General features: G+C 38.9%; 1 protein-coding gene across 4 annotated transcripts in view; it reads left to right on the forward strand.

The window, feature by feature from the left end:
* The window catches only part of WAPL (WAPL cohesin release factor), a 112,011-nt gene extending 87,933 nt beyond the window's left edge, over nucleotides 1-24,078 (forward strand). For all 4 annotated transcript variants that reach the window (XM_072339992.1, XM_072339993.1, XM_072339995.1 and 1 more), the window contains 15 exons: nucleotides 136-231; nucleotides 2,845-2,997; nucleotides 3,247-3,383; nucleotides 4,926-5,037; nucleotides 9,449-9,676; nucleotides 12,866-12,977; nucleotides 13,838-13,935; nucleotides 15,341-15,417; nucleotides 16,788-16,963; nucleotides 17,238-17,353; nucleotides 18,046-18,207; nucleotides 19,364-19,571; nucleotides 20,078-20,166; nucleotides 21,140-21,235; nucleotides 21,613-24,078. In XM_072339992.1, the coding sequence (XP_072196093.1) occupies nucleotides 136-231; nucleotides 2,845-2,997; nucleotides 3,247-3,383; nucleotides 4,926-5,037; nucleotides 9,449-9,676; nucleotides 12,866-12,977; nucleotides 13,838-13,935; nucleotides 15,341-15,417; nucleotides 16,788-16,963; nucleotides 17,238-17,353; nucleotides 18,046-18,207; nucleotides 19,364-19,571; nucleotides 20,078-20,166; nucleotides 21,140-21,235; nucleotides 21,613-21,678 (1,926 nt within the window). In that variant the 3' untranslated portion in view covers nucleotides 21,679-24,078. The remainder of the gene's footprint in view (nucleotides 1-135; nucleotides 232-2,844; nucleotides 2,998-3,246; nucleotides 3,384-4,925; nucleotides 5,038-9,448; nucleotides 9,677-12,865; nucleotides 12,978-13,837; nucleotides 13,936-15,340; nucleotides 15,418-16,787; nucleotides 16,964-17,237; nucleotides 17,354-18,045; nucleotides 18,208-19,363; nucleotides 19,572-20,077; nucleotides 20,167-21,139; nucleotides 21,236-21,612) is intronic.
* Nucleotides 24,079-26,383: the final 2,305 nt, after the last annotated feature.

Here is a 26,383-nt window from a genome sequence, read left to right on the forward strand (position 1 = left end):
AAAGAGAGAAGTTCATTTTACTTCCAGCTTTGTTGGCTCTTCTTGGTACAGCTGTTTTGGAAATAGAAAGTAGCTATTGGTGAATTTGCATTTTAAAAAGAAACAAAAACCGACGACTTGATTTTTATCTTGTAGTCTCCCACAAAAGCTGTATATAATGCTAGACACTGGAACCAGCCGGAATCAGAGGTTCTGCCAGCACCACCGGTCTTGAAAACTCCCAGTGTCCCGGTAAGTAGACTGTTCTTAGTGTATCTTCTGAGTTTCAGTGCTGTCTTCTGAACCTGACAAAAGTTAGTGCTATTTGGTTATGTCACAGACATTCAGAATGCATTCAGAATGAAGTCTGCTTTGTGATATGAGCCATCGATTTGGCAGGAAAGAGGTTGTCAGTGGAAATAACCTGGAGGCGAGATCTTCCGTATCATTTCTGTTTGCAGATAGCTGTGTTCCCTGGTGTGCAGAAGTTAAGCTTTCTAACAGTGGACTCCATTTTATCTTCCGTGAACCTTGAGAATTAAGCTGCTAATACCCATAAAACCCAGCAATTTGTAGGTCGAAAAGGAAAACCTCTTAAAGATATTTGCATTACTTTTCCTCCATAAGAACGGAGTATTGCCAATTGGTGATGGGAATCTACGGGCAAGGTGGAAGAAACAATTTTCTTTCTGTGCCTGGAAGGACCAATGTTATAGGAGGGTCTACATGAGAAGTTAGTAAGAAGTGAAAGCAATTCTTAAGGAGATCTGTTCAAAAACTAGGGTTTGATCAGAGCTTTAAGGTAATCATCTTTGTATTTAGACTCTGAGAAACCAGCATCTGTGCTTATATGTGTGTACAAGCAGTTGTGGGTTATGCCAGAAGGGCATTGTATGTACATGGTCAATAAACTTTATTTAATTTGGTGAGGAACTGATTTCATATCTGAGAACCAAAAATGGAAGTGAGGTTATTCTAGCACTGCTACACAAACACAGTGTTTGTGTTTCTTTTATTCCACCCCTGTGCGTGTCTTCTGTTCTGATGACAGCTCTTTGATTTATGCCTCTTTTGTTTGTCATCACCTCGTTCACGATGGCCTTCCTTTGCTGTTAACCATGCTGCCTGAAAGCGCAGATGACTTGGACTGAAATAACTGTTTGCACTAGCTTTCAAGAGAGCACATTTTTCACCCTGAGTTTTTCCTTTAAACAGTTGATTAAAAGTTCTTAAATCCTTTTCTCGATTTCAAGTGTGTAGGTTTGAACTGAAGCTTTTATTGCTTGCTTAATCTTTCTGTCAATACTCTTTTGCATGTAAGACTCTGATAGCCAGCTGCAAGACAGATTTTCTCTAAGTCTCCTCAGGTGATCTTGGAGCAGAGACTCTTCAGGTTAAGAGAGTGTTGGGATCATCCATCCAAACAGGCCATTTTGTCTTCTGTCAAGCTTCCACTTTGGAACCATTCATGTATTAATTCAGTAACATGGCAGAGGTTTGGCTGACGCAACTTGCTAGCAGAAGCTGTAGGCGCTTCTGATGTTATAAAGTGTCCCTGGTTACTTCAAGTTATGTTTTTTAACCTTGATTCCTGTGTATGATCGGAATATAACAGTAGTAAGAAATAAGCCTTATTCCATGTTCCTGAACAGGTGATCCTGCAGATACAGACATATTTGTTTTAAATTTACAGCAGATATCATGCAAACTGCTTATGTCAAGTACTCTTCCTTATGGCTTCTTTAACTCCTTTGGGAAGCCTTTTGAAGAGGAAGCTGTTAACCAAGACTTGGATGAGACTGTTTTGCCTCGGCAGATCTGCTTTCCAAAGCCGATTAAGTCCTCCAATAAATGCTTTCCAGGATGGCTTATTATCCTTTTGCCACTGGAACCTAAGCGAGCAAACACTGAAGTGCTGCACTCTGTTAGAGGCAGTGTGTAAGGAATACTGTGTTTCATTTCGTGTTGTAATTGTGACTGTTGATGCACAAGAAGAAAGCTTTCCTTCCTCATATCCTCTGCAGCATGTAACAGCTAATACATATTCTCTGTCTGCATCAAATTCTCTACTACCTTTTGCTTATTCCAGATAGGTTTTGCTGTAGTTCATGCTGTAGCATGTTGTTCCTGGAAAATATCAGCAACACAAGTATGCACGTGGCCAGCGTTTAGAGGAAACCTTACTAGAGCATACACTATTGGTTTCAGGCTTTCTTGCTTCTTCAATGGCATGTTTTAATCATAATACAAACATTGTATTGGTATTGTCCTACCTGGAGTCATTCTGGAGTGTGTTAGGTTGGAGAGGTCAGCTTCTGGTAGCACTCATTGAGCACAGCAGTGTGGTGGACTCCAGTAGGTAGGAATGAGAGCAGTGGGCACAAAGTTTTTCAGTTCCAGCTGTGCTGAAGCAATGATTGCTCGGTTCTGTGACCGTATCATTGCTTCATGATGGTTCAGTATAGCTACCGGCTATACTGTCAGTCCTGGAAGCTCCAGTGAAAGGGGGGTAAAATACATGTAAGTATCATAAACAAAAAATACTTGTTTTTAAGCCCTTGAATGTTTTACTTACCCTAAAGCTTAAGGGATATTTTTCAGTTTTGGAATTCACTGGAGCATTCCTGACTACTTAAAACTGTTTTTAATACTTAAAAATGCATGCAGTTTCTGTTTTTATTGATTTTTTTTCAGAGTAGGTACATTATTACACAGTTTAGGTACATCTCGGTAGCTTGAGGGAAGGACTAAATTGTCCCAAAAATGTGAGTTTGACAATTGCACACCTGTACTGTTTCCTGATGTATTCAGTGTATGTTTACATGCTCAAAACATCTGCCCATTTTAGCACTTTCTTATTAATAGGTAAGGCTATCTTCAAAGGAGGCAATTCATAAAGATGATGGAGTTTTTAAGGCTCCTGCACCACCTCCCAAAGTGATTAAAACTGTGACAATACCTACTCAGCCCTATCAAGAGATAGTAACTGCATTGAAATGTAGGAAAGAAGACAAAGAAGTAAGTATTTTTGACACATTTTTAAAATAAAGAATTGTTGCTAATTCTAAGTCCTGAAGGAACACTATCAAAAAGAGATTTGGCTTTCCTCTTAAAGATAATACTTGTTATTTATATAGTTGAATGGCCTTTGTTGACTACTTAATGTTTCCTTGCACTCAAAACTGAATAGATTTTAAACTGTACTTGCTAAGGTTATAACCAATCCCAAGAGCAACTTACCTAGGTCAAAATATTTGTCTCTTCCAGTTGTACACTGTTGTTCAGCATGTAAAGCACTTCAATGATGTAGTGGAATTTGGTGAAAATCAAGAGTTCACAGATGATATTGAGTACTTGCTAAGTGGATTGAAGAGCAATCAGCCCCTAAACACACGTTGCCTTAGGTAAGATACCTTAATATCAAACATCATGCTGGTTTGTCAAAGTGCAATAGAATTAAATAAATAACCTATTAAAGAAGTGGCCAAACTTAAAAATGCTATTTGGTAGTTACTCAGTGCTGCTTTAGTAAAGAATGAGGTTTGAAAATAGTCTAAAGGCTGCACTGTGAGTAATCAGCAGCAGTACAGGGGAGAGAAGATGAAGTAAGAAATGGCACAGTAAGGTACATCTTCAAAACTTGTTTGCTTTGCTGTAAACTAAGGAAATCTTTCTTCAGTGTCATTTTAAGTGAGACATGAATTGGGTTTTTCTTATTTTTTAAAGCAAAAAGTTAATTCTAAAATGAAATCTGGCTGCAGCATCAGGCTGATGTGATGTTGTGATACTGCTGAATTTCCGCTGGAAGTGTGGCAGCCACAGTACTTACTGGGAGCTTTCCTCTGCTGTTTTTAAATACTGATAGTGCTTCTAATGTTCAGTTTACGTGCTATTGCTAAGTTAGTATCCAAAAAGTTACAGTCATGCTTTGACAAAGTTTACTGACAACAGCAATACTGGTTTCTATTGTCTGAACATCAAATTAATTGGAATGATGTTCTGTAGCCACACCATAGTTTATCCCATCTTCATATTTGTAAAATTTCCTGTTTGCTACAAATGAAATGCTAGAGAAAGGAGCAACGTGATTCCACAGGCACAGCTGATAAGGATGCTTGAAGACTTGTCTGTGGATGAGAAAGAGCTTTACGCTGGCAGGAGAGCTATTACAAACAGGATTTATTCTTCTTTTTCCCCAAGAACAGTAATGAATGTTGTTGGTTTATCATGAGCCCAAGTGATCTGCTTTCCTGTTTCTGGGCACGTTATTGTGAAAATAAATGAGTACATCAGCAGTACTTCAGGAGTGTCTTTTACACAGAGCGCCCCTGCTTGTATTGCAAGCATCCTAAGGCTTTCAACTGACTTCTGACTTGGCACGTTTTTATCAAGGAGTGCAACTTTCATTACTAGTCATAGAAGAGTTGTTTGCAGTATTGCTCCCACATCACTCCACACCGAAAAGCAGTGTATTTTGAAACAGTCTCTGTGTTGGGCTGTACTGGGGACGGCAAGGCAACTTTCCAACAAAAATATGGGAGAAACTTCTGTCTATGACCATGGAGCTGTTATTCTTTTTGATTAGACTAACGTATTAACTCTGTAGTGTTTCCGTCAACTCTAAACGTAGCAATAAATATCAGATGATTGTGTTTGGTTGTTTGGTTGTTTTTAATTAGTCAATTAAACAGATAGTGATTGGATAGCGATGGAAGCTCATGTTCATAATTCTGGAGTATTCCTTGATCCACAGTGAGCTCTCCTCTACCTCTAACTCAGTTTCATGTTTACTCTATGAACACTTTATTTTCAATGTGATTATTTCAAATTTTGTTTGAAAGAAGCAAGTTGAGACTACTCTTTCAAATTGGTTTCTTAGACTTGTTTCAACACAGTTCTTGTGGATGTGGTGATTTCAGTTCTAACCCAGAATGAATTTTCTCTAGTGTAATCAGCCTGGCGACCAAGTGCGCCATGCCCAGCTTCCGAATGCACCTGAGAGCACACGGGATGGTCGCCATGGTATTCAAAACACTGGATGACTCGCAGCACCATCAGGTAAGTATCCACTGTGCGTTTTATTGCCGTCTGTGATAAAACAGGAGAAGCGACCTGAGAATTGAAAGCTGAAGCAGTTTGGCTTTTCCTTAGCATTTCCATAAGCTCTGTTCAGCTGTAACTTGTGGAGAGCAGTACTTTTTTGCCAGTGATTGACAACTGTGGAGCTTCCCACCAAGTACTGCAATGAAAGCTGAATGTGGGAGAACTTCCTAGGAGCAGATAGTAGATATGTGTATACCCAGCCTGCTTTATTGGTTTTCTAATAGCTATCACAGAATGACAGAAGTTGCAATAGAAAACTTTGTAGGAATAAATGTTTAAGAGATGGTATTTGACATCTTACGGTGCAGGGAGTAAGGGGGTGGAAGGAGGACTGTGAGGTGAGGAGAAGAGCTGTGGAGCTCTTAAGTAGCTAATTTTAGGATAATAGTTTATTTTTCCTCTTCCTGGCAAATTAGTAATGGCTGACTGTAAGACACACGAACCAGACTCAACGTATTCATTGTTCTGTGAGCGGTTGAAATAGTGCTGAGTGATGCTAGCAGTAAATATAGCTGGACTATTTAAGATGGATGCCACCACTGAGTTGCAGGAGATCTGCAGAGGACAGCTACGGTTACTTGGAAGATGTACAAACTTGCTCAGTGTATTTTAGGCTGTCACTTAACAGTCCCCATTATTCCTTCGTTTTCAAAAGAACTGGCACATGCAGTTCAAAAGGAAATTGCATGCTATTATTAGTCCACAGTAGCAAGAAGCATCGACTCTATTCACTCCTTTCAGCATATCTTCCGATTCTCCCTTCTGTCTGGGGGGAAAAATGGAAGTTAACTGTATTTAACATTTGAAGGGATATTTCTTAATATATGTTATACACTATTACAGAATCACTGATAATAAATTCTGACATATGTCCTCAAAATGTTGTCAGGGTATGTTTCAAAAGTGTATGTTTCATCCACTAAAATTGTAACTTGTTTAACATCAGGAGGAATTTCTCCACTAAATGGTAGTGTGAGGTAACTCAATAACAAATCGTGTTACACTGAACTTCAGTGTCTCACATTGATTTAGCACAAATAGGGACTGCGGGGAAAAGAGTACAATTAGTTTGTTGATCCCTTTGGTACAGTGTTTTGGGTGTGAGAGAGTACTGTCATAACGATACAGGGTGTATCCTGCGTTCACTTGTACTGCACAGTGGAATAGAGTGAGAAAGCAGAAGACTTGCTGATTTCCATAAGGGTGTAAAATAAGTAGATGGAGAGCAATTTTTCAATCAGCTAAGGAAGCAGCATAGCTTGTTATCTTCTTGAGCTGTGCCCCTGGAATACTTACATGACGAGTACTTGTTGGATGTGGCTTGCTTACAGATTTATCTTCTGAGCTGCAATTTGATTTATTTAGTTATTTTTAGGTTGATTTTGTCTCTTTAGTCCCCATTTCAAAGCTAGAATTCTCTGTATGGTAGTTCATGAGGTTGTCTGAACCCTGTGTAATTAACTGCCCTGAACACGTAACTCATCAGAGCAAGATCTTTTGAATTCAAGAGTTAATAATACTATTCAAGATTAAACCCATCTGTAAGCAAACTGACTTTGAGGAAACTGTATCAGTGACACAACACATAGCTGAAGCAGATTTGTTCTGCAGGATGACTATCTGAAATCCTTACTTATTTTGCAACATGGTTGTTTTCCTCTTGCAGTTGAGCATTTGGGAGCTTGTTGGCCCAGCTGTCTTTGGCTTTTCCTTGTTGCAGGAATCTAGTTCTTGTTACCCATACCTACTCTGCTCCTTTTTGCAATCTGGCAGTCCTCCTGTAGCCTGAAACCTTCCATGTAATATCCTGGCCCCCACCCTGATTCCTTTTTAATCTGAGCAAGTTAAAACCTAGGTAGGAAAGTCTGAAGGGAAGTGATGACAGGTGCTTACATGGAGGAAAAGCCATTTTTTGCTGTGTAATAGAAAGCCAGCTGGATTGCAAAGAAGGAAGCCTGAGAGAAGCCAGAGTGTGGTGCACTCTACAGAGTTAGTCTGACTGCCCTTATCAGGCTTGTTAATATCTGTGAAGCAGAGTATTCTAAGCAGTGATCCCTGGCTATTTGAAATGCCTAAATGTTAGTAATCCATATCATAAATTCTGCAGTTTATCTAAACCACTGCATAGGTTTCACTTGTCAGAAACTCAATGTCCTTTGGGGGTTTGAGCAGCTTGGGTAGTGCTGTTCACTGGAAGGTGGTTCAGTCTGTTCTAAAAACTGCCATTCCGAAGGAACAAAAAGTGCAGTCACCTTCTGGTAAGCTGACATTTCTTACAGTTTTAACCAAATAGGATTTCTATAATTTAAATGATAAAATTGCAAGTTTACTGGGGAAAATAAGTAGAAATTAAGGTAATGTCTGTCTAGGCAAGCTGTGTGTACTGCTTCCTGCCTTACATGGTCCAGTGACAAAGCTGGAATAGGGATCTTCACAGCTAAGCTTCATTACTTAAAAGCAGTCCTGTGCCTCGAGGTTGTACTGTGAAAGAAGATGTAGATTTAAAAACTCTGCTTCCTTCAGTATTCCAGATGCATTTTATTCACCTCTGCCCTCGAGGGTTTCCCTGTCTCAGCCAAGAAAGCATTATAGCATACTTTTTGATAGCCTGTCAGCTGCCTAATTCTGCTTTGGAAATGCTGGTACTGCCTGGTATGACCAGGTATGATTATTGCTTGCTTCTAAGATAGGGGCAGCTAATGATTGCTTTGATGGCTGGCTGAACTGTTAACAAAATGTTGATCTGATACGATCCAGAAATTCAGCTCTTTCCTGTTGAGCCGTACAGCATTCCCAGACTTCATTGTGTGATGTGAATTTAACTTTCCTGTATTTTAAATTTGCAAGTCATGCAAGGAAAGAATTGAAATACATGCATGCAGCATATTGACTCTTCTTTCTGAATTGAGTTCAACTAGTTACTCAGAAGAAAACTGATAGATTCCCCGCCCCCAGATGTCTGAAAAGGTTTATGGAAGTACTGTGCCCAGCACAGCTCAATTCTCAATGTACATTTTTACTCTTTATTGTTGCTTGGAGCTTGTCTGGATAGATGGGTCTCTTGGCAGCAGTACTGTGCTTGCCAGCCCTAGCGACAGATAGCTTTGGTCTGATCTCTTTGCTCTTACTGTCATTTGTCTTTTCCTGATAGCCCCCTTCTGCCTTCGCTTTTCTGGATCCTCATGAGGATGAGTTGCAACTCCTTGAAGGAGGTTTAGGTATTCTTTAGCCAGTAAGAGGTCCCTATAAGCCATTTCTGTTAATTCTACGTAGGATAGGAATGGTTGAGCTAATAGCTTTTTCTAGTTGAAAAACTGACGTGGGAGGAAGGACTTGTTTGGTTTGTACTCTCTGCTTCTTAAAAGCAGAATTCCCATGGAAATGGCATGTGTTTGTACAGGAAAGGTTTGGGTAGGCTACTGACTGATAGACCTGCTTGGCAGAACTGGAGCGTATGGCACCAGGTGCTTTTTTGTCTTCCTTTCCCATCCTTATGATCTTTTTGATGACTTCTGTCACTAGCTGAACCTACCTAACTTGAATGTTCACCAACGTTGGCACACACCATGGTCTTTTTGCTTTGTTCCTCTGCCATCTGTCTCTTCCATATTTCTGTTACTGGAGATATCATTATTCAGCTTCAGCACTGAATCTCTCATGAGCAGAAAAACCTGCTTTTTAACCTGAGCTTTATGAATATATTGAATTACTTGTCTCATTCCTGTGGGTTAGTAACTACCTACAATGAATCCATTTATGTACCAGAATAAATTCTCATGCTAGTGGAGGTGGGGATGTGTTGGGTGTTTTCTGTTGTGTAGATAGGTGAATGCTGATGGTCTGGCAGTAGAGCTGGAACCTTTCTACCAACGTTCTGTTCCATGTTGTGGTGTGACAGATGGCAGCAGAGAGGCACTCTGGGAGGGTATCCGACATGGAAGTGTGTGTGATGCAATGGTGTGTCACTGCATTCCTCCACGCGGAAACAGTGGTGCCCATTGACATTCATCAACACTTCCTGAATGTTTATGGGAACCACCAAGTCTCTGCAAGTGAGGCATTGGGTGGTGCATTCCAGCAGTAGCAGCAGTGGCTCACCTCCTCTTGGACAGATGCTTATGAGCACGGCATGCAGCTCTTGTTCATTGCTGGCAAAAATTCATTCACTGGTGGTGACTATATTGCCCTCTCTCTAAGTCGTGTTAGAGTGTTCTTTGTGCCTGTGGTAGTGTCTATGGAAATAAATAGGTCAGAGTGACCTACGTACATTCTCATCTCATTAAAAATCGTATAACTTGTTTAATGTGATGATTAAAAATGCTTTTTTTTTTTTTTTTCTTTTTTTTCTTTTCTTTCCCGACCCAAGAATTTGTCCCTTTGTACAGCAGCTCTCATGTACATCTTGAGTAGGGATCGTTTGAACATGGATCTAGATAGAGCCAGTTTAGATCTGATGATACGGCTGTTGGAACTGGAACAAGATGCTTCCTCCGCCAAGCTGCTGAATGAGAAAGACATGAATAAAATCAAGGAAAAAATTCGGAGACTGTGTGAAACTGTTCACAACAAGCATCTTGATCTCGAGAACATCACGGTGGGTATCGTGCTTTTGGTTTGAAACCTTGACAATAGCAAAATGCTTAATGAAATGGAATTGATAAGCACCAACCTTCATTTCCTATCTCATAACTCACAAGTCATGGCGCTATTGAATTTCTCTGTATATGTGATTGCACTGCAAGCACCTTCTGAGTTTAAAATTTCTGTTATGAAAGATTTTTAGAGGGATAAAGTTGTGTTCTTCAGCTGTCTGATTCACCGTTGGCTATTGGTAGGAGTGTAGCTCGTTATGGGTAGCTATTAAAAACCAATAAGATTTGAAATGATTATGTTTCAGGATTGCATTCAGTTTATTTGACTTTCTTTACTTAAATGTTTGTCTGTGTACATCTACAAACAGTAGGGCTGTAGCCTAAGAGTGTTGTGTGCTAAACTGAGAAAGTGGTGCAAGTACCAGCATTTAAAAGTGAATAAACAAAGCTGTCTTTCAGAAACCAGTTTCTGTCTGCTGGAAGTGCAGTGGCGGACATCGATAATGTGAAGTTTGGATGAGGGCTGTTTATTTTATGCTACCTTTCTCAAGCCTGCTGCTGCTTTGTGTATCTTCAGCTTCTGCAGAGCGAGCACATTTTTGTCTAAAAAGAGATTTGACCCTGATTTGATGCTGGTGTCAAGCTAGTCTGAAAAATTAAATGCGAGTTGCAGGTCTTTTTTGAAAGAGCATGTGTAAAGAATGGGTAACAGATTGACTTGATGTGTGCTCAAAGAAGGCACAAAGTACTGATGTTTTCTTGGTTTCACCCTATCTCAGTATAACAGATGTTAGTATGATCTCAGTATCTTCTTATAAGTTCTTTAATGTTTCAGAGGTCAGTATTATGTAGCGTTAGGAGGAGCTGAGATTTAAGGGAGGAAGGATAATCTTGATATAATCCTTAACCTTTGTAAGTGATTTATGCTGAAAAACAATAATTGCTCCAGTATTTATTTGTTAGGCTTCTTTCCTACAAACTTACAAGATGTAGAGACAAGGAGCTCACTGATCTTTTTGGCCTTTGAAATTAGCAAATACGACAGAATATGACTGAGTTGATTTTCTCTGTTTGCAGCTTGCTCTAGTAATTTATATGATATAATCTTAAGATACCAATGCAGAGCAAACTGTGCTTTCAAGGTGATGTTGAGCAAGGAATGGGTATGAACAGTGTCTTACCCTGGAGAAGACACACACAGTGCACGATCTGCTAGATCTTTTGCATTATGAAATGTAAGACAGCTCCATTTATCAAGCACTGAACAGCTGCTTACAGGTTTGTGATTGCTAAAGCATGCAGCAACACAGGCCACTTTCTTCTATGAAACTTTTCTCATATTCATAATCTGAGCTGGCCCAAGTTTTAAAAGGGAGAGGGTGTAGTAAGAGCGACTCCGTTCTGCAAGGAAATTGTCCACGAATAAAGAAAAATATTCTTAAAAAATTCAGGCTTTTTTTTTTTCCTGAGACATCTTTATTTTTTGAAACCATATTGAGCTGTTGTTGTAAATGTGTTAAGTGCTGTAGTACCTCACAGATGGAAACTGGTTTCCTCCCTGCTGCACAATCTAGAAGTAGACTATGCAGTGTTGAGAGAATATTTGCAAGCTGAATGATGTGAGTAGATTCTCTGCCAGTTTGTGACGGTAGCAGTGGTAAGTGGAGACAATAATGAATTTCATGCATAGAGGATAAACAATTTTCAAATGAATCTCTGTCAGGAGATATAAGAAGTAACCTCTATTTTGTACCAGGTGACAGACTGGCAGAAAACACTAGCAAAAAATGCAGGCCTTCTCGAGTTACAGCAAAGATGGGTGTTTTTTCTAACTTGGACGTAACCACTGAAAAACAGAAGGATTGCAACAGATGTTTTGATAGCTCCAGTTTGTGCTTTACCAACTACACATTACATTTTTGAATCTAATTTGGATCAAATGAAGGTGACCAATCCAGCCCCGCCTGTATCTTCATGCAGAAAATGTTTGTGTGGCTCCAACTGGAAATTCCGGCCCACTCTCAACACTGAAGAATGGAAAGCCAGAAACTGAAAAGGAATTTTTTGTGAATTGAATTTATTTCAGACTTTTCTGGTGTGGGAGGAGATCGAACTTACAGAACTTGGCTTTCCTGTTAGAGAAGGGCAGTTTGCTTTTAGTGTAGCCCAGTGTATCTGATACTTGCTGGTAGATCTTATCTGTAATTAAATCATTCAGAGCGGCCTCTCTTTTCAGCTAGTGACATGTTACTGTGAGAGAACATATATAATACTGAACAGAATACATGACTGCTCAAAATGAGGAGTTAAGATGTGAATCATCAAAATACACATGAAAATGATCTTTGTCCTTATGGCTGTTGACAGTTAAAGGCAGTAAAAGTAGTTAAATTCAGATCACTTTAAGGAAGCCTTACAGCTTTTTCTCTAGCTTCTCATGGTTGAATTTGTGGCACAGGAAATGATGAGGTGTATGGTAGCCTGGATTTACCTGCTGTTGTTTTCTGGAGATTACAGAAGTTGATGCAGTTCTTTGTAGGTGTAAATCTTATACATACATATGTATATGTCTAATATGCGTATAGTATCTTCTATTATTACGTTTGCCTTTTATGGAGGCTTTTAAGAAATCAACCTAAATAGTAATGTTGTTATTAATGGGAGCAGGCTGGTTAAAAAAAGCTTGCAGGGGATTAACTAAGGTAATAACCTTAATCTGTTCAACTGCAGTCTGCAGGATACAGAGTTATCCTCAGTGCTGTTGAATTTAGATCTATGTTCCTCCTAGAGAAAAGAATTCACTGAAGTAAGATACTTTTATCAGCATTTTAGTTTCATTGTTGTCATCAGTACATTTAAAATAAAACCACACAAACACAGAAAGCCTCCACTGGAGACAGATGAATTCTCCAAGCAGCAAAGGCATTGTGTCTGGGAATAAGGGAAGCAGTAAGCAGGTTGATTTGCTGTCTGGCTAGAAATGCAAAGAGATCTTTTTTCATCAGTAGCAAGTCCTTTCAAAAAAAATCAAACGAGGAGCCATTTCTGTCTGTTCTTGCTCCCTCTGGTGGTTTTTCTGCTCAGAACCTCCAACTTTGCTTAAATGGCTTTTCTATGAAGTGTATTTATATGATCTGCTATATTGGCTACAGCTGCATGTGATGATTTCACTAATCCTGGAACTCTTTCAGACTGGGCATTTGGCAATGGAGACGCTGCTGTCTCTCACCTCGAAGCGAGCTGGAGACTGGTTTAAAGAAGAACTGCGGCTCCTAGGAGGCCTCGATCATATTGTAGATAAAGGTACGCTGGGGATTCTGCTTTGGTGTTCGGGGGAATTAGTAAAAGCTCTTGGCTTTTTTTTAAGTATCCATTTCTATTGTTGAGAATTTGAAAAAGCCAATTCTAAAAATACTGGGTTCTGTGTCATGCTATTAGAAAACATTAACGGCATTCGTCTCTTCTTTGCGGGATTGAAGGTAGCTTTAAGGTTAAGCAGAATGTGGATAATGTTGTCTGCAGTGTAAGACTAAAAATGGATTAAGTTTAGACAGAGCATCATCTGTGTGCAACACACTGCAGTGTACGTGTTGTCATATCTGCTGTACGGTTGTATAGCATTGCTTTCAGGCCTGGTGATGTGTGGTTTGTTTTGATGTGGTTTGGTTTTGAGTTTTGGTTGATCCTCCTGAAGGAAAGTGGAGTTGGTAAGAATCAATTCCTGAGCATTTTGGTTTTAAGTAAGCAGAGAGGAGGACAAAGGAGGGATCCAGGAGGTGAGAGTTCATCCTGCACGTGGCTTCAGGCTTGTGATGTGTGAGGAGAGAATTCATGCTGTATGTTTTTCTTCCCCTCTTATACAGAACTATGCATTTTTAAGAGGCCTGGCTGTATTTATGGTTAAGAAACATAATCCTGTGCTGCATTTTCTAACATGGTGTTAGAAAATAAAATGTACCTGGAAATACAACATTTTTGAAATGCTGATAACATCTTCAGGATGGTTTCCTAGTATTACAGTTTCATAAAGTGTAACAAATGGTTGGTAACAACTCCCTGAATAGTTAATAAACACTCGTAATTAATAATATTTAGGTAATTTTTATGTTTGGCTGTTGAAGATCTTGTCTCAATTGTAGAAAATGTTACATTTTTTCCTTTAGTTAAAGAATGTGTGGATCACCTCAGCAGCGACGAAAATGAAGAGAAATTAGTTGCTTCGTTATGGGGTGCAGAAAGATGTTTACGGGTCTTAGAAAGTGTAAGTATGAGTAATAAGTGACATAAGTAACAATATAATGCTTTTCTGTTTGGGCTTTTTTGGTTGTTGTTGTTTGGTTTTAATAAAAGAAGACTGCTGGCATTGGAACGTTTGTCAGTTTTCCTGGAATGCTGGTTGAAAATTCTTTATGAGAACACAGTATTGGGTATTGCAAATGTACTGCTGTTAAGAATAGCTGAATGTAATTGGATGCTTCTTCTGAAGTTCCTTAAGAAATTAAAACTTGCTGTCTATGGTTATTGCTTTCTTGGCATGAGTTTGCATTTATAGTTTCTGGTAATAGCACATCATAACTGTGTTTTCTTAAGAGCAACAAACTGATGTGTATGACAAGGATTACTGCATTCAAACATGAGCTAACTGCCTAGAAGAGAACTAGTCATGTAGTGAGCCGATCAGGGATACTGAGATAGTAAATGTTTTTCAGTGAAAACTTCCAACAGAATCAAAATAATTCTGTGGAGCTTAATTGACAAGAAGTGTCGATTGTGGTGTGGCAAGCAAACAGAAGAAGTGTTGTGGTGGTCTGGCATTGCTCCTTTACACATCAGAAAGTGGCATGCAGGTTCAAAATACAGGTCAGCAACCTTAAACCTGATGGCAAATAGTTACTGTGGCCTTTTCCTCACTAAAATAGCAACATACAGGTACTGTAATGGTAAGCTAAAAACCGAGAAGGATGAACAAACATAAGGGTTGCTGATTAAAAGTCATGGCACTTCTGTCATGTCATGGCACTTGAGAAATTTCCAGATCCAATTTCTGGTTTTATATTCAATGGATGGAATTGCCAAGCATAGTGGAGAGGCTTGCCTAGTAGCAGAATGTTCGTATATGAATCTGAGGATGGCTTTTTTATAATAAGATCTTTATGAATTTGGGAAAGAAGACAAAAATCAACACGTCAGACAATGCGAGTTAAATAGAGGAACATTTTCTGTTTCTGTAAATTGATTCTGTGTGCCAGTCAGGAGAATCAAGGGAAAACTGGGAGGTGCATAATAAGCTCTCAGAAGTGGAGCTGACATCAAGATTTAAATAGCAAAATATTTGCATGTGTGCATGCCCATATGCGTGCGCTGGGATGGCTGAGTCCTGGGATATGGAATCAGAGTTCTGCTGTGGCAGAGCATCTTGCCACAGAGTTTCTGTCTGCCATGTATCTGGGAGTAGATTCAATATGATGATCTTGTGCTATTAATTATTAGCTGGAAACTCCAAGGAAATATGGGTACAATATGCCAACATGTTGGTAAGTGGAAGTTTATGCTGGATAATAGCCATGAAACGTGGAACTGAATAAACTGGGGTAGCGATGGAAGGGAATATTACTTTCAAGGACAAGAAGAACGCCATTTTTAATATGACTTTGTCCTATTTGCAGGTAACTGTGCATAATCCAGAAAATCAGAGCTACCTGATAGCGTACAAAGACTCACAACTCATAGTCTCCTCAGCTAAGTAAGTTGTAAAAAAGAAACAAACAAAAAACATTTTATCACAGCTTTGAACATGATATGAACGAATGGTATATGGAGCGAAAAATCCTAGGGGGAAAATATGTAACATATATTGCTTTTTGTTAAGTAATGTTAAAATAGGTGTTGTTACCATTGTTTTAGGTGATGCTGTCACTAACTTCTTGAGTACTAACAAGAGGTGGTGCTGTTACTGTTGGTTCTGTTACAGTTGCAAACTGGATTAAGCTCTTTCAGTACCAAGATAAGATGAGCACGGAAGAGGGCAATAGGAAAGCTACTTTTATTTGTAGTCTTGTGTTACGCTTAAGTGTTTCCTGAAACAAAGCAGATTCAGCAGGCAGTTGACAGAGTACCGAAGGATAGAAGAATTCTGTGCTGAATTGTACTCCCTAGGTCACTTGTCAGTTGGGCTGAAGTCTCTGTTGACTGGCAGAGATGGCATCCCTCTTGTATTATCTTGGTGGTTCACGAGAATGCAAGTTGAGCTGAAAACTCTGCCGGTTTCACTGGAAAAAGAATGTTATGATTGCAGGCCAGATGCTTTGACCAATGTATGTTTTTGACATCTTAGTTTTGTTTGTAACTTCTATCAGTGTTGCCACTTGAATGTCAGATGAATGTAATGCAGTAAGCTCATAGAATGATTGAGATTGGAAATTACCATCTAGTTGAACTGTTGACCCATTGCTGCCATACCCACTAAACCGTGCCCCCAGAACAAGCTTTAAAACCAAGGAAGTTTGAGTTTCAGACAACTAAAAATATTCACAGGCTTTTAAGCATTTGTCTGTAGAACTGAATATACTGTAAATCTTCCTGGGCTGAAAAACTGCTGGTTAGTTTTACTTGGTAAAAAATCAGCTGTTTTAACTTGTGACCTCTCCAGTATTGTTATGAGATGAAGGTTTTTCCTACTGGAAAATATCAGAACTTATTTGTTTATTCATTCCTTTACCACAGAACAGGGATAGCTCTCTGTGAGGACAGGACAAGGGAACCATTAGCTAATTCTGTCAAAATGGTCAGAGGATGTGGGAGGCTCAGTTTACAGGGAGAAGAGATGCCTCTTTTAAGACCACGTGATGAAGCTGGAAAGAAAAATGTACTTCTGCTCTTGAAATGTCAAGCTGATGAAGCTTTAAGCAACCAAGCTTTCATGTTTTTTATTCCACAGTTTCACTTAAGCTTACAGAAGATCTTATAGGTGTGGAGTTAATCGTTTCTCCCTGCACACTTGAATAAAAAATTCTGCATAAGTTCTATGTTTGTAGTTTTCCTGATGAAGTAAGTATAAGATAAAAGATACTATACGTTGTCGAGATAATTGTATTCTGTGTCTTCTCTTTGCAGAGCATTGCAGCATTGTGAGGAATTAATCCAGAGATACAACCGTGCTGAAGACAGTATCTGTTTACCAGACAATAAGTCCCTGCCTCACCAGAATGTAACTAACCACGTGGGTAAAGCAGTGGAAGACTGCATGAGGGCCATCATCGGTGTCTTGCTCAACCTAACAAATGATAACGGTAAAGCAAATAAGTTCAGATTCTGTTACAGCATCAGATAATATATTAATGTAAACCTTCTTCTTACGTATGCATGGTGGGTGCTTGCTTTACCGTAGTAAGTTAGTTATCTTTCAGAATCGGATGAGTAATTGCAAATATTAAGTGTTAAAAAGATCTTGGCTTTGGCCAGGAGGGCACAGCTCATCTAGAGGGCCAAAAGGTTTTATCCATCTGCTTAAAGTAATGAAAAGCAGTATTTTCTAAATCGAGCCCTGAAACTTTCTATTTACAGAATGGGGTAGTACAAAAACAGGTGAACAAGATGGTCTGATAGGCACGGCTATGAATTGTGTGCTTCATGTTCCGAAGTTCCTACCTCAAGAACAGAGATTTGACATTCGGGTGCTGGTAAGCTCTTGTATTTGTTACATTAGCATAAGATGTTTTGCTGCTTGATTGTGCCTTCAGCTGCTCCAGTTCCAAATTAAGGAGCCGTCTATGCAGTCTCCATTGATTGTACACCTAGCGAGGTTCTTATAAGAGGTCTCTGTGCGGTCCAGGGAAAAGCTGCTGAAGGACTTGAGCCGTAACCATTTTCTATGTGCTTTATAGGAAAAGTAGATGAATTGAGAGATCTAGGTTAATAAGATTGTGTATTATCTCATTGTCAAATGTCTTTTCAATTTTAAAAGCACTATGCTTGTTATGTTTTTAATACAATTTTGTCTGATTTACCTAAGTAGGCATAAAATAGGTCTTTGTGTCCTAAGTAATAACACTGAAACTGCGTATGTGAAGGACCTTTTAAGAATAGAAGCTGAAGTTTGGAAACCTGAATCCTTAATCAAGAAATACAGCTGCACCTTTAAGAACGTGTAGAACGTTTACAGTGCAGAATTGGAAGATCTGGAATTTTTATGCATGATACTCATTCTTGGCTCATATTGCTCTAAATCCTGATCCCTCAGTCTATCAAGCTGTCCTGTAGAGGTGTGCTAGTAAGTTATGTATACTCGGAGAGATGAAGCCTGAAGATGACATTGATCTGGATGGATATTTTGCTAGATGATTTTTCATGTGTGACTGTGCAATTCTTTCAGGGACTGGGTCTGCTGATCAATCTAGTAGAATACAGCGCTCGGAACAGGCACTGTCTTGTCAATATGGAAACATCCTGTTCTTTTGACTCATTCTGTACGGGAGAAGGAGATGATAGCCTAAAGATAACTGGACAGATTGATGCTGTTCAGGCTTTAGTGCAGGTAAGAAATGACCCAAAAATGTGCTTTTCCTGTAATCAGTGGTTTTTATATTATCAGAAATTAAAGGAAGAAGAAAGAACTCAGCAGTGAAGTTTTATCTGAATTTCCTTCAGTTATGCGTTCTGAGAATGTAAAACAGCATAGAGGGAAGAGGGGTACTGCTCACAGCATGGATATTTCAGTACAGAAACAGCTTTCTCAGTAAAAGATGGTGGTGTCTTTTACTGGCTTCCAGAAGCTGCTCTGTTAAGCTTTCTCATTCCTGTGGGGTTTATTTCTTGTTGTGCTTTTAAACAGCGATAAGAATTGTAAGTTACTTGTGTTATCTGCTTTGCTTCCATAGCTTTTTCTAAGTGCCATCTTTAAGGGAGTTTCAGACCCTTTTTTAAAAATCATGTTGCATCATTTTTTCCATAAGAGCAATAAATATGAATGTAACAAACGTGGATGTGGAGCAGCATTCTTAAATGCTGTATTGACTAGCTTGTCAAAATATAAATCAACCAGTGCGAATGAGTTCCTGTGTGCTAACTAAAACAAAAGGAAAGAAGAATTTTGATTTACCACCTTTTAACCAAATGGGGATAAGTTTATGGATGCTTTTAGCAGTTATGCCATTGAACTGTGTGAAATAACTGCCCAGCAGCAGACAAAATAGAGCAGTAATCAAGATATTAATAATAAATATATTAACGTGCGCAACTCTGCAAGATCATATTTAGAATTGATGGTTATATGGTGTGGGAAGTAGTTCGTAAGATGTAAGTGCAAAGTATGAGAACACGTTGAGTTACATTCGCCTTAAAATGGCTCCAGTCATTTTAAATGACTTCAAAATTCCTGCTTTTTACATATCTGGCAATTTTTTGTCTTCAAGCGGCGTCTCAAAGAAAATGATGAAGCATTTATGGCAGCCAAGAGAAACCTGGCAATTGGTTCAACACTGGGGAGGGAGGGAAGTGTTTTCTGCAGAGCACAGCATTAGTGTGATAAATCAGATTATCCTTTGAAGAAGAAAAGGCTTTCGCGAAGAATAGTATTGAAGGCTAACTGTATTAAAGGGGTGAATTGCGAAGGGGAAATAAACTTTCAAGTTAGTTTAATGCGTTTAGAGTTTAATTTATAATAGAAGTTGTTTTGATGTTTTCCCCATCAGCTATTTCTTGAGCGTGAGCGAGCGGCACAGCTGGCTGAGAGCCAGACAGATAAACTGATTAAAGAAGCTCCTACCGCTCAGCACGATAAGAGTGGAGAGTGGCAAGAAACAAGTGGGGAGATACAGTGGGTCTCCACAGAAAAGTCAGATAGTACTGAAGAGAAAGATAAGAAGGAAGAAGATGATGAAGAGCTTGATCTTAATAAAGGTACGCTGTATAGTTTTTGATGAGCTCAGAAATGGTAGAGAAACCTCTTTTGGCATAAATTTCTAATTTATCTTCTGCCTCCTGTCTGCAGTCCACTGGGTTGAGATTTCAGTATATTCTCTTGTGAAACTATTACAGAGCGTGGGTGGGAGCAGCTCAGAGACGAAGCATGAGAAATAGATGCACCGATGCTACTATCTTATTGGCTTATAGCATTACAGGAAGCGTAATTGTATTTTGTTGTTTTGAACATGCAGTTTGTACATTGCAGTAATAAAAGTACTGTACAGCGTAATGACTTGAAAGGGAGCGAGCGCTGTTTTCCTGTGAAAGAATGTGTGTTGCTAAGTTGGAGTTTGATTCTTGCTGCTGAAATCTCAGAGCAAAAAGTCATTTTGTTTGAGGAAGTCGAATTCTGGAAAGTGATGATGAAAGGTGGTATTTAAAGCAGTAGAAGATACCAGCTGCTTAGAGGATACAGTACACTGAGTTGTCTCTTTTTACAGCTCTTCAGCATGCTGGGAAGCACATGGAAGACTGCATTGTGGCCTCGTACACAGCGTTGCTTCTAGGCTGTCTCTGCCAAGAGAGTCCAGTAAGGGAATAAGTCAATAACTCACTCTTAACTCCAGTAGATTTTTTAATGAAGTAATAATTTGCATTACCAAAATGGGTTCATTAAATTAGGGTTCTGCAAGGGCACTTACTCAACTACAGTGATGTATGTAGTTCTGTGGAAAGTTGCCAGAGGTGTTCCATACAGAACGAATCTTCTGAGCGTTAGTATATTTATCAAAGGAAACTGGATTTGAGTCTTTACTCTTTTTGTACCTCTCTCTCATTCGTTGTTAGTCTTAGACCACAAATAAGCTTAGTTTGGGAAGGCAAATTGGCTATCCTGCAAGTTTTGTAACTAAAAGCTTGCTTTGTTTTTTTCAGTAGTTTCACTAAACGAGTTAATGTCATCCTGTTAGTTTTTTTCATCCTAGTCTGATTTTTGTTTCCAGTGAAGTTGTATGAAGTTGTGCAGGTCCACAAAAGCTGAAGGTGATTGCCTCAGATTGGAAATGCGTAGTAGGAAGTTGAATGTAATACTGAAGTATGGAACTCTGGCAACTGCAAACTTCAAACTCTGGCATTAGATAGATGTTGAAATGAAAATGAGGTTCAGACCTGCCTTCTGGATAGTTTCAACTTAAGGGATGTGTTCTTCTGCATGCTTTTCTGTACATTTTATGTGCTTCTTGATTACCTTTATATGAACGTAGTGTGTAGGGTCATGCTGATGTTAAGTGTTGAGATTTATTTAGCTTATTAATTGTAATTAATGGGGAGCTTTGATGGTAATAATCTTTGATCCAGAAAAGATTGCAGGAATTGCTGTATCCTAGAAATAAACTCTGTAAACGTAAAGAGCCTTGAGAGCCTCGAATCACAGAGACGATAGCAAAGTGCCATCTTAATTATGCTATAAATACATTTGTCTTGCTGCTTCTCACATAGGGAGTAACATGGCTCTCAGTGTTGGGAAAATATTTCCCAATTTAAAATAGTTATATTTTTCCTAGATCAACGTGACTACTGTGAGGGAATACTTACCTGAAGGAGATTTCTCAATAATGACTGAAATGCTCAAAAAATTTCTCAGTTTTATGAATCTTACCGTAAGTAAAACCTATTTTAGATTTATGAAAATAGAGATTGCTGTAGTTTTGTCATTTGCTATAATAGCCCATATGTTTTTAGAAGCTTTTATGATTTTTTCAGTGGCCTTTAGAAGAGCTTGGGGTCGTTTTCCGTGTTTGCAATTACTGAAGATCTGTTTCTGTGTCTTTTCTTTATTTGTCTGTTGCATTAATTAGGAGCTACTTTCATTCCGCTTGAATGTTACTCATCAGGAAGATGCTCGAGTCCTCTTTCTGACTGTTTTTACTGCTGTCTCTAAGTCCTATAATTCTGAAGTGAGCGTAGCCCTAGAATGTTTTCAGGCGGTGCTGTATAAATGCTTACTTGGTGCCTTGTCTTCTGTCACATTTTTCAGTGTGCTGTTGGAACAACAGGCCAGAAATCCATCTCTAGGGTGATTGAATACTTGGAACACTGCTAGATACTTAACTTCCGCTGCAAGCACTCTAATGCTGGAGCTACCCTTAGACAAAAGAAGTCATGAAAGAAGTCCTTGAAGGATATACCGAGAGCATTCATCTATGTCATTCGTGTTCGGATTTTTAAGGCTACCTGGTCCCTTAGCCATGCATTCAGCATTTTCTAAAAGACAGTTACTACATCAATCTGCAACTATCAAAAATGAGGGTAAAAAGGTTCTGAGGAAAGTAAATAAAGAAACCATGCTGTTTATGATGCAGTGCAGTATTTAAATATTTTTGGCAGGGTTTATCCTCCCTATCTTTTTTCTTGCTTTGTTCGTGACCAGTTTCAAGGGGAAAACTTGCTGCTGATAGTGCAACTGCTGTTTACTGTTGAGCCACTGTTTCATGCCAGCCAGGTGCAAAGGCAGCTTAGCTACTGAGGTATCAAATGTTCTAATAAAGAAGTTCTGGACAGCAGCACCGCTCCTATTTGAGTTTAATTTGCTCTTGCTTTTTTATTACTAGATTATTCCAAAATCGTAAAATATAAATTTTTAAATACTTTTGTGATTTTAACTACTGTCTATATTTAAAATTTGTTGGAATCCAAAGAGGTGAGGATTGGATAGTTTATTTTTTATACTGTTTTGATTGAAATTAGGTCGTTGAACTATTTCTCAGTTCTAAAACTGTCATGGCCCATGTACTGTAACCTAATAAGACCATAACACTTTGTAATTCCAAGATGCATGCAAACCCATAAATACATAAAGCCATTTGAGAGGGTGTGTTATCCACAAAGGAAATAAAAATTGTGCCCTGTTTAAGGAAAAAAAAAAGAAGGAGGGGGGGTGGGACCGGGGTTGGGTGGAGGGAGGGAAGACCTTCATTCCCAGGGCAGTTTACACTTCTAACAAGCGGAAACTGAAATGCTGTTTAGATTAGTTTGGAGGAAGCGCTCAAGATGTATTTTGTAATGCTTGATACAAAGAATTTGGATGTTGTAGGGGGAAGGATTTTGAAGAGGCTAAAACACCAATGGGGATTAATGTTTCCAGCTGACATAATCTTTCTATTTCATCCTTCTGTAGTATGTCAAAGTTTAAATGCATACAACGCAAAGCCTTAAATTGCTGATATAGCTAAGATTTTGTTCAGTCTGAGGTCTAGTTCACAGCAGAGCATTGTGTTTGAAGACTTAAATGGAACAAGAAATCCCAGAAAATACATTACATGTGTTTCTTTAATATTTTTTTCTTGCACTCGTTATTCAGACCAACAGAATTGGTAATTATTTTTATTAAGCTGGTCTTGAATACTTGCAGACTGTTCTGAGATCTGCTTCGTCACATTTTTAAATACCTGTATAGATAGTTAAATCATGTTATTCCATTGAATTTGTAAAACTTGAAGCCATAAAAATATTAGTTCTATGTATAATGAGGGGGAAGTAACAGGAAATCTAACCTGCTTTTAGATCTTGTTATCTCCGTGTATAAAGTTACGAACTTGTGCTTTTGTATCAGTGCCAGCTGTAAATTTTTTACATACAGTGGCTGCCTTCTATGTCTTCCTATTTTTGATAATGCAGATTGTTGAGAATTCTGTAAGGAAGTAACTGATTAGCGGCACAATTCCTATGTTGGTCATACTTTTTGCGTTTTCTCTCATCACCTTCTAAAATTTAGCATATCAGTGTAACTCAGAAAAGTCTTTGAGGTTGTGTTCCCTTGGCTTTAAAAACAAAACTGAACCTAAACAACTGAGTACCGAGAGGCAAAAGCTGTATGTAAACCATCCGTATTGAGAGGAAACTCATGAATACTTTGTCCATCTATCCTTCTGATTTAAGAGCTTCTCATTTGAAGTGGGATTTCAAAACGATTATAGAGTTTCTGTGGGGCGAGAGCGACATGTGTGGTGAAGGGGAAATCAGGGACAACTGCCTTTCTTTGTTACACTGGTAACCGTTTGGGAATTGATTTACCTCAGTGTTTAACAGGTTGTTTTTTTTTAATGTAACTAATTGTCAAGCACTGACAAATGCAGATTTCTTGTTGTTTTTTTCTTTGAGGGTGGGGGGAGAAATCACCCTGTGAACTGCAGTGCATTTTTGTGTGTTAGACCCTCAAATAACTCTGCGTTGAAGGGTACTTGAGGCCAACTTGCAAATTAAAGTTTTAAAGTAACTTTTTTTTCCATTGTAAATATTTGTGTAAATAATCTCAATTGGAAATTAGAACGGTAGAGTACTTTTCTGAATCCAATCCTATTTTTATTTTATACAGTATTTCTCAGCTGTGATCTTTGGAGCAAAAGCCAACGGCAGGAAAAATAGTTTGTACCAGTTTCATGAAGTATGTCTTTGGGTTTTTGTAAATAATTTTAACTCAAATAAAATTGCTACTTTCAATACATATCTTGTCTTTTAACATGTAATAAAGCACTCCCTGGAGTGACTGCAGAAAGAAGGCAGCATCAGGTAAACTGTCAAACGAAAAGCGTGCAGTAAGTAGAGGAGTGCATTGTTTTACGGTGGTGTGATGGGATGACAGAATTCAGTGCCTGGACCTCCACGCTCTGATTTATCGAACCAGCCGAGCTTGAACTGTTCTGGAGAAGCTGTACTGAATCTTGATGTGTTTTTGGAGATCTCCACACAAGTTGCTATTGATCTTTCAGCTGAAGGGACGTGGCAGTTCTGAAGAGCTGTAATTAGAGTAACAAAAATGTACAGAGAAATCGAGCAGGTCTTGTTATAGTGATACTTCTTGCATTATGAAGGATGTAAATGGTTCTTTTCTTCAGCACAAAAGCAGTTCAATTGAGAGTTGTTCTGTACATCAATCTGAATGATGCTTTAATTTGTTCAGGATGGAGTTGTTTTTTTTTTTCTATGGATTTTTCTTAACTGATACGACGCGATACGAGAATGGGACGCAGTAAGTCCCGAGCTGTAGAAAAGATGATTTATATTTATGTGCCATCTCACTGCCACTGTTAATGAGCATCAGCATAATGGAATTGAATTGCTGTGCTGTAAAGGGATCCTGCTGGAGGTTGAGATCTGGAACAGGATGTTACTAGAATGTGCCACTGTTAATGGTAGATACAGCTTTACGTAGGCAAGGGTTTAAAAATAATAATAATAATTGTAACCTCTAGTGAAATCAATATTTCCTCTGGGTTTTGTCACTAGGTGTGAAATGGAGACGTTACATGTGGGAGCTTTGGGAAGACATCCGCTGAAGCTTCTATAGATTTGGGAGTTGTCTGTTCACATAGATTATTTCGCTTTCAGACTGTTGTAAATTGCAAGGTTTTTGCATAATGACTCAGGCTGGCGTGATCTGTGCAGCACTGATTTATTGTAAGCTTAATGTAAAAGCAGGCTGTAGGGCTGGAGATAATTTCTCAAGCTGCCCTAATGGAGTAGGTTTTGCGCTGGCAGCAGATTGATTCTAAGCAGAAGATTGGACAGTGATCACAAAGGTATAAAAGCTTTGTTCTTGTTCTCGAGCTGAGCACCTGTGCCAAGTGCACAGCTGGAATACTGCGGTTCTACAGGACTGTGTCATTGCTGTATGGCTGCTTCCATGTGGATGAAACGATGGTGGGACCTGCCATAGGATATCCTAACAGACCTTTTTGCCATGGGTGATGTTTTCATTCTCAAATACTTCAATGACTTGATATGGATATATTTGGTATCGGATCCTCCAGCAAGTACAGTGTCTTCCCTCATTTTCTCTTTTTGGACATCAGCAATTACTTCGAGTAAGCAAGTCAAAACATATTTACTCAGTGGGACTGTTACCAGGCAAACCCACGTGCCTTTTTCAGTGGAGGGTTTGTTTGTTTTCTCTTTAGAGTGCTTTCCTTATTCAAGCCTTTACCTTATTCAAGGAAAACAAACATGTACTTGAGTTCAAAAGGTAAAGGAGTGTAAGTTGCTGCATCATGGCTTTCCTTACAAGGTAAAACTTAAAAAAAACTTGTTAACTGCTTCATTTTTAAAGATGATGAAGCTGGAATTTGTCCTGAATCTATTTGCTAAGTGTTTTCAAAACCAGGCCAGTGTAATTCTTGCTTACTGCTGCTTCACCTTTCTGTCTGATATTTTATTTCACCTCTGGATAAAAGGGTTCTTTTAGCTACACGGAATAGAAGCCATTCACACATTCTGTTCTTCCTGTCCTGCAGGTCCCCTGTCCAAGGAACCCTGGTTTATTAAGACATTAGCAGCATCAATAGGTGTAGATAGTCTTACTGTAAGTGAGAGTGAAACCTTTATAAATAATGCAACAACTGCTTTAAGTCCTTATCCAAAGGTAGATTGATTTACTAATGCCACAGAGATCTTAATTCCAGCTGTGGAAACTGACCTTGAGTTACTGCTATAGGTTAAGTTTCAGGCTGCCAAGTTTGGTATGATACCTGTCTGTGACAGCGAGCACTACCTGGTGATGCAGAGGATGCTGTAAGGAGTCCTGGAAATGACAGACTCGGTGGGAGCAAAGAACTGTACTAGAGAAAATGCCTTAACACTGGAAGGAACGTACGCTAATATCTTTCAACTCCTGTTGTCCAAACCGTATCACAAAGCCTCCAACCCCCGATTACATGTTGAATTTGTATTTCATCTGCTTGGAAGTAAAGGCCAAAGAATTTCTTGAAATGTGCTTTTGAAAGCTGGGTTACTAAGAAATAAAGAAAGAGCTG

Source organism: Excalfactoria chinensis, chromosome 6 (assembly GCF_039878825.1).
Source record: "Excalfactoria chinensis isolate bCotChi1 chromosome 6, bCotChi1.hap2, whole genome shotgun sequence".
Taxonomy (NCBI): Eukaryota; Metazoa; Chordata; class Aves; order Galliformes; family Phasianidae; genus Excalfactoria; species Excalfactoria chinensis.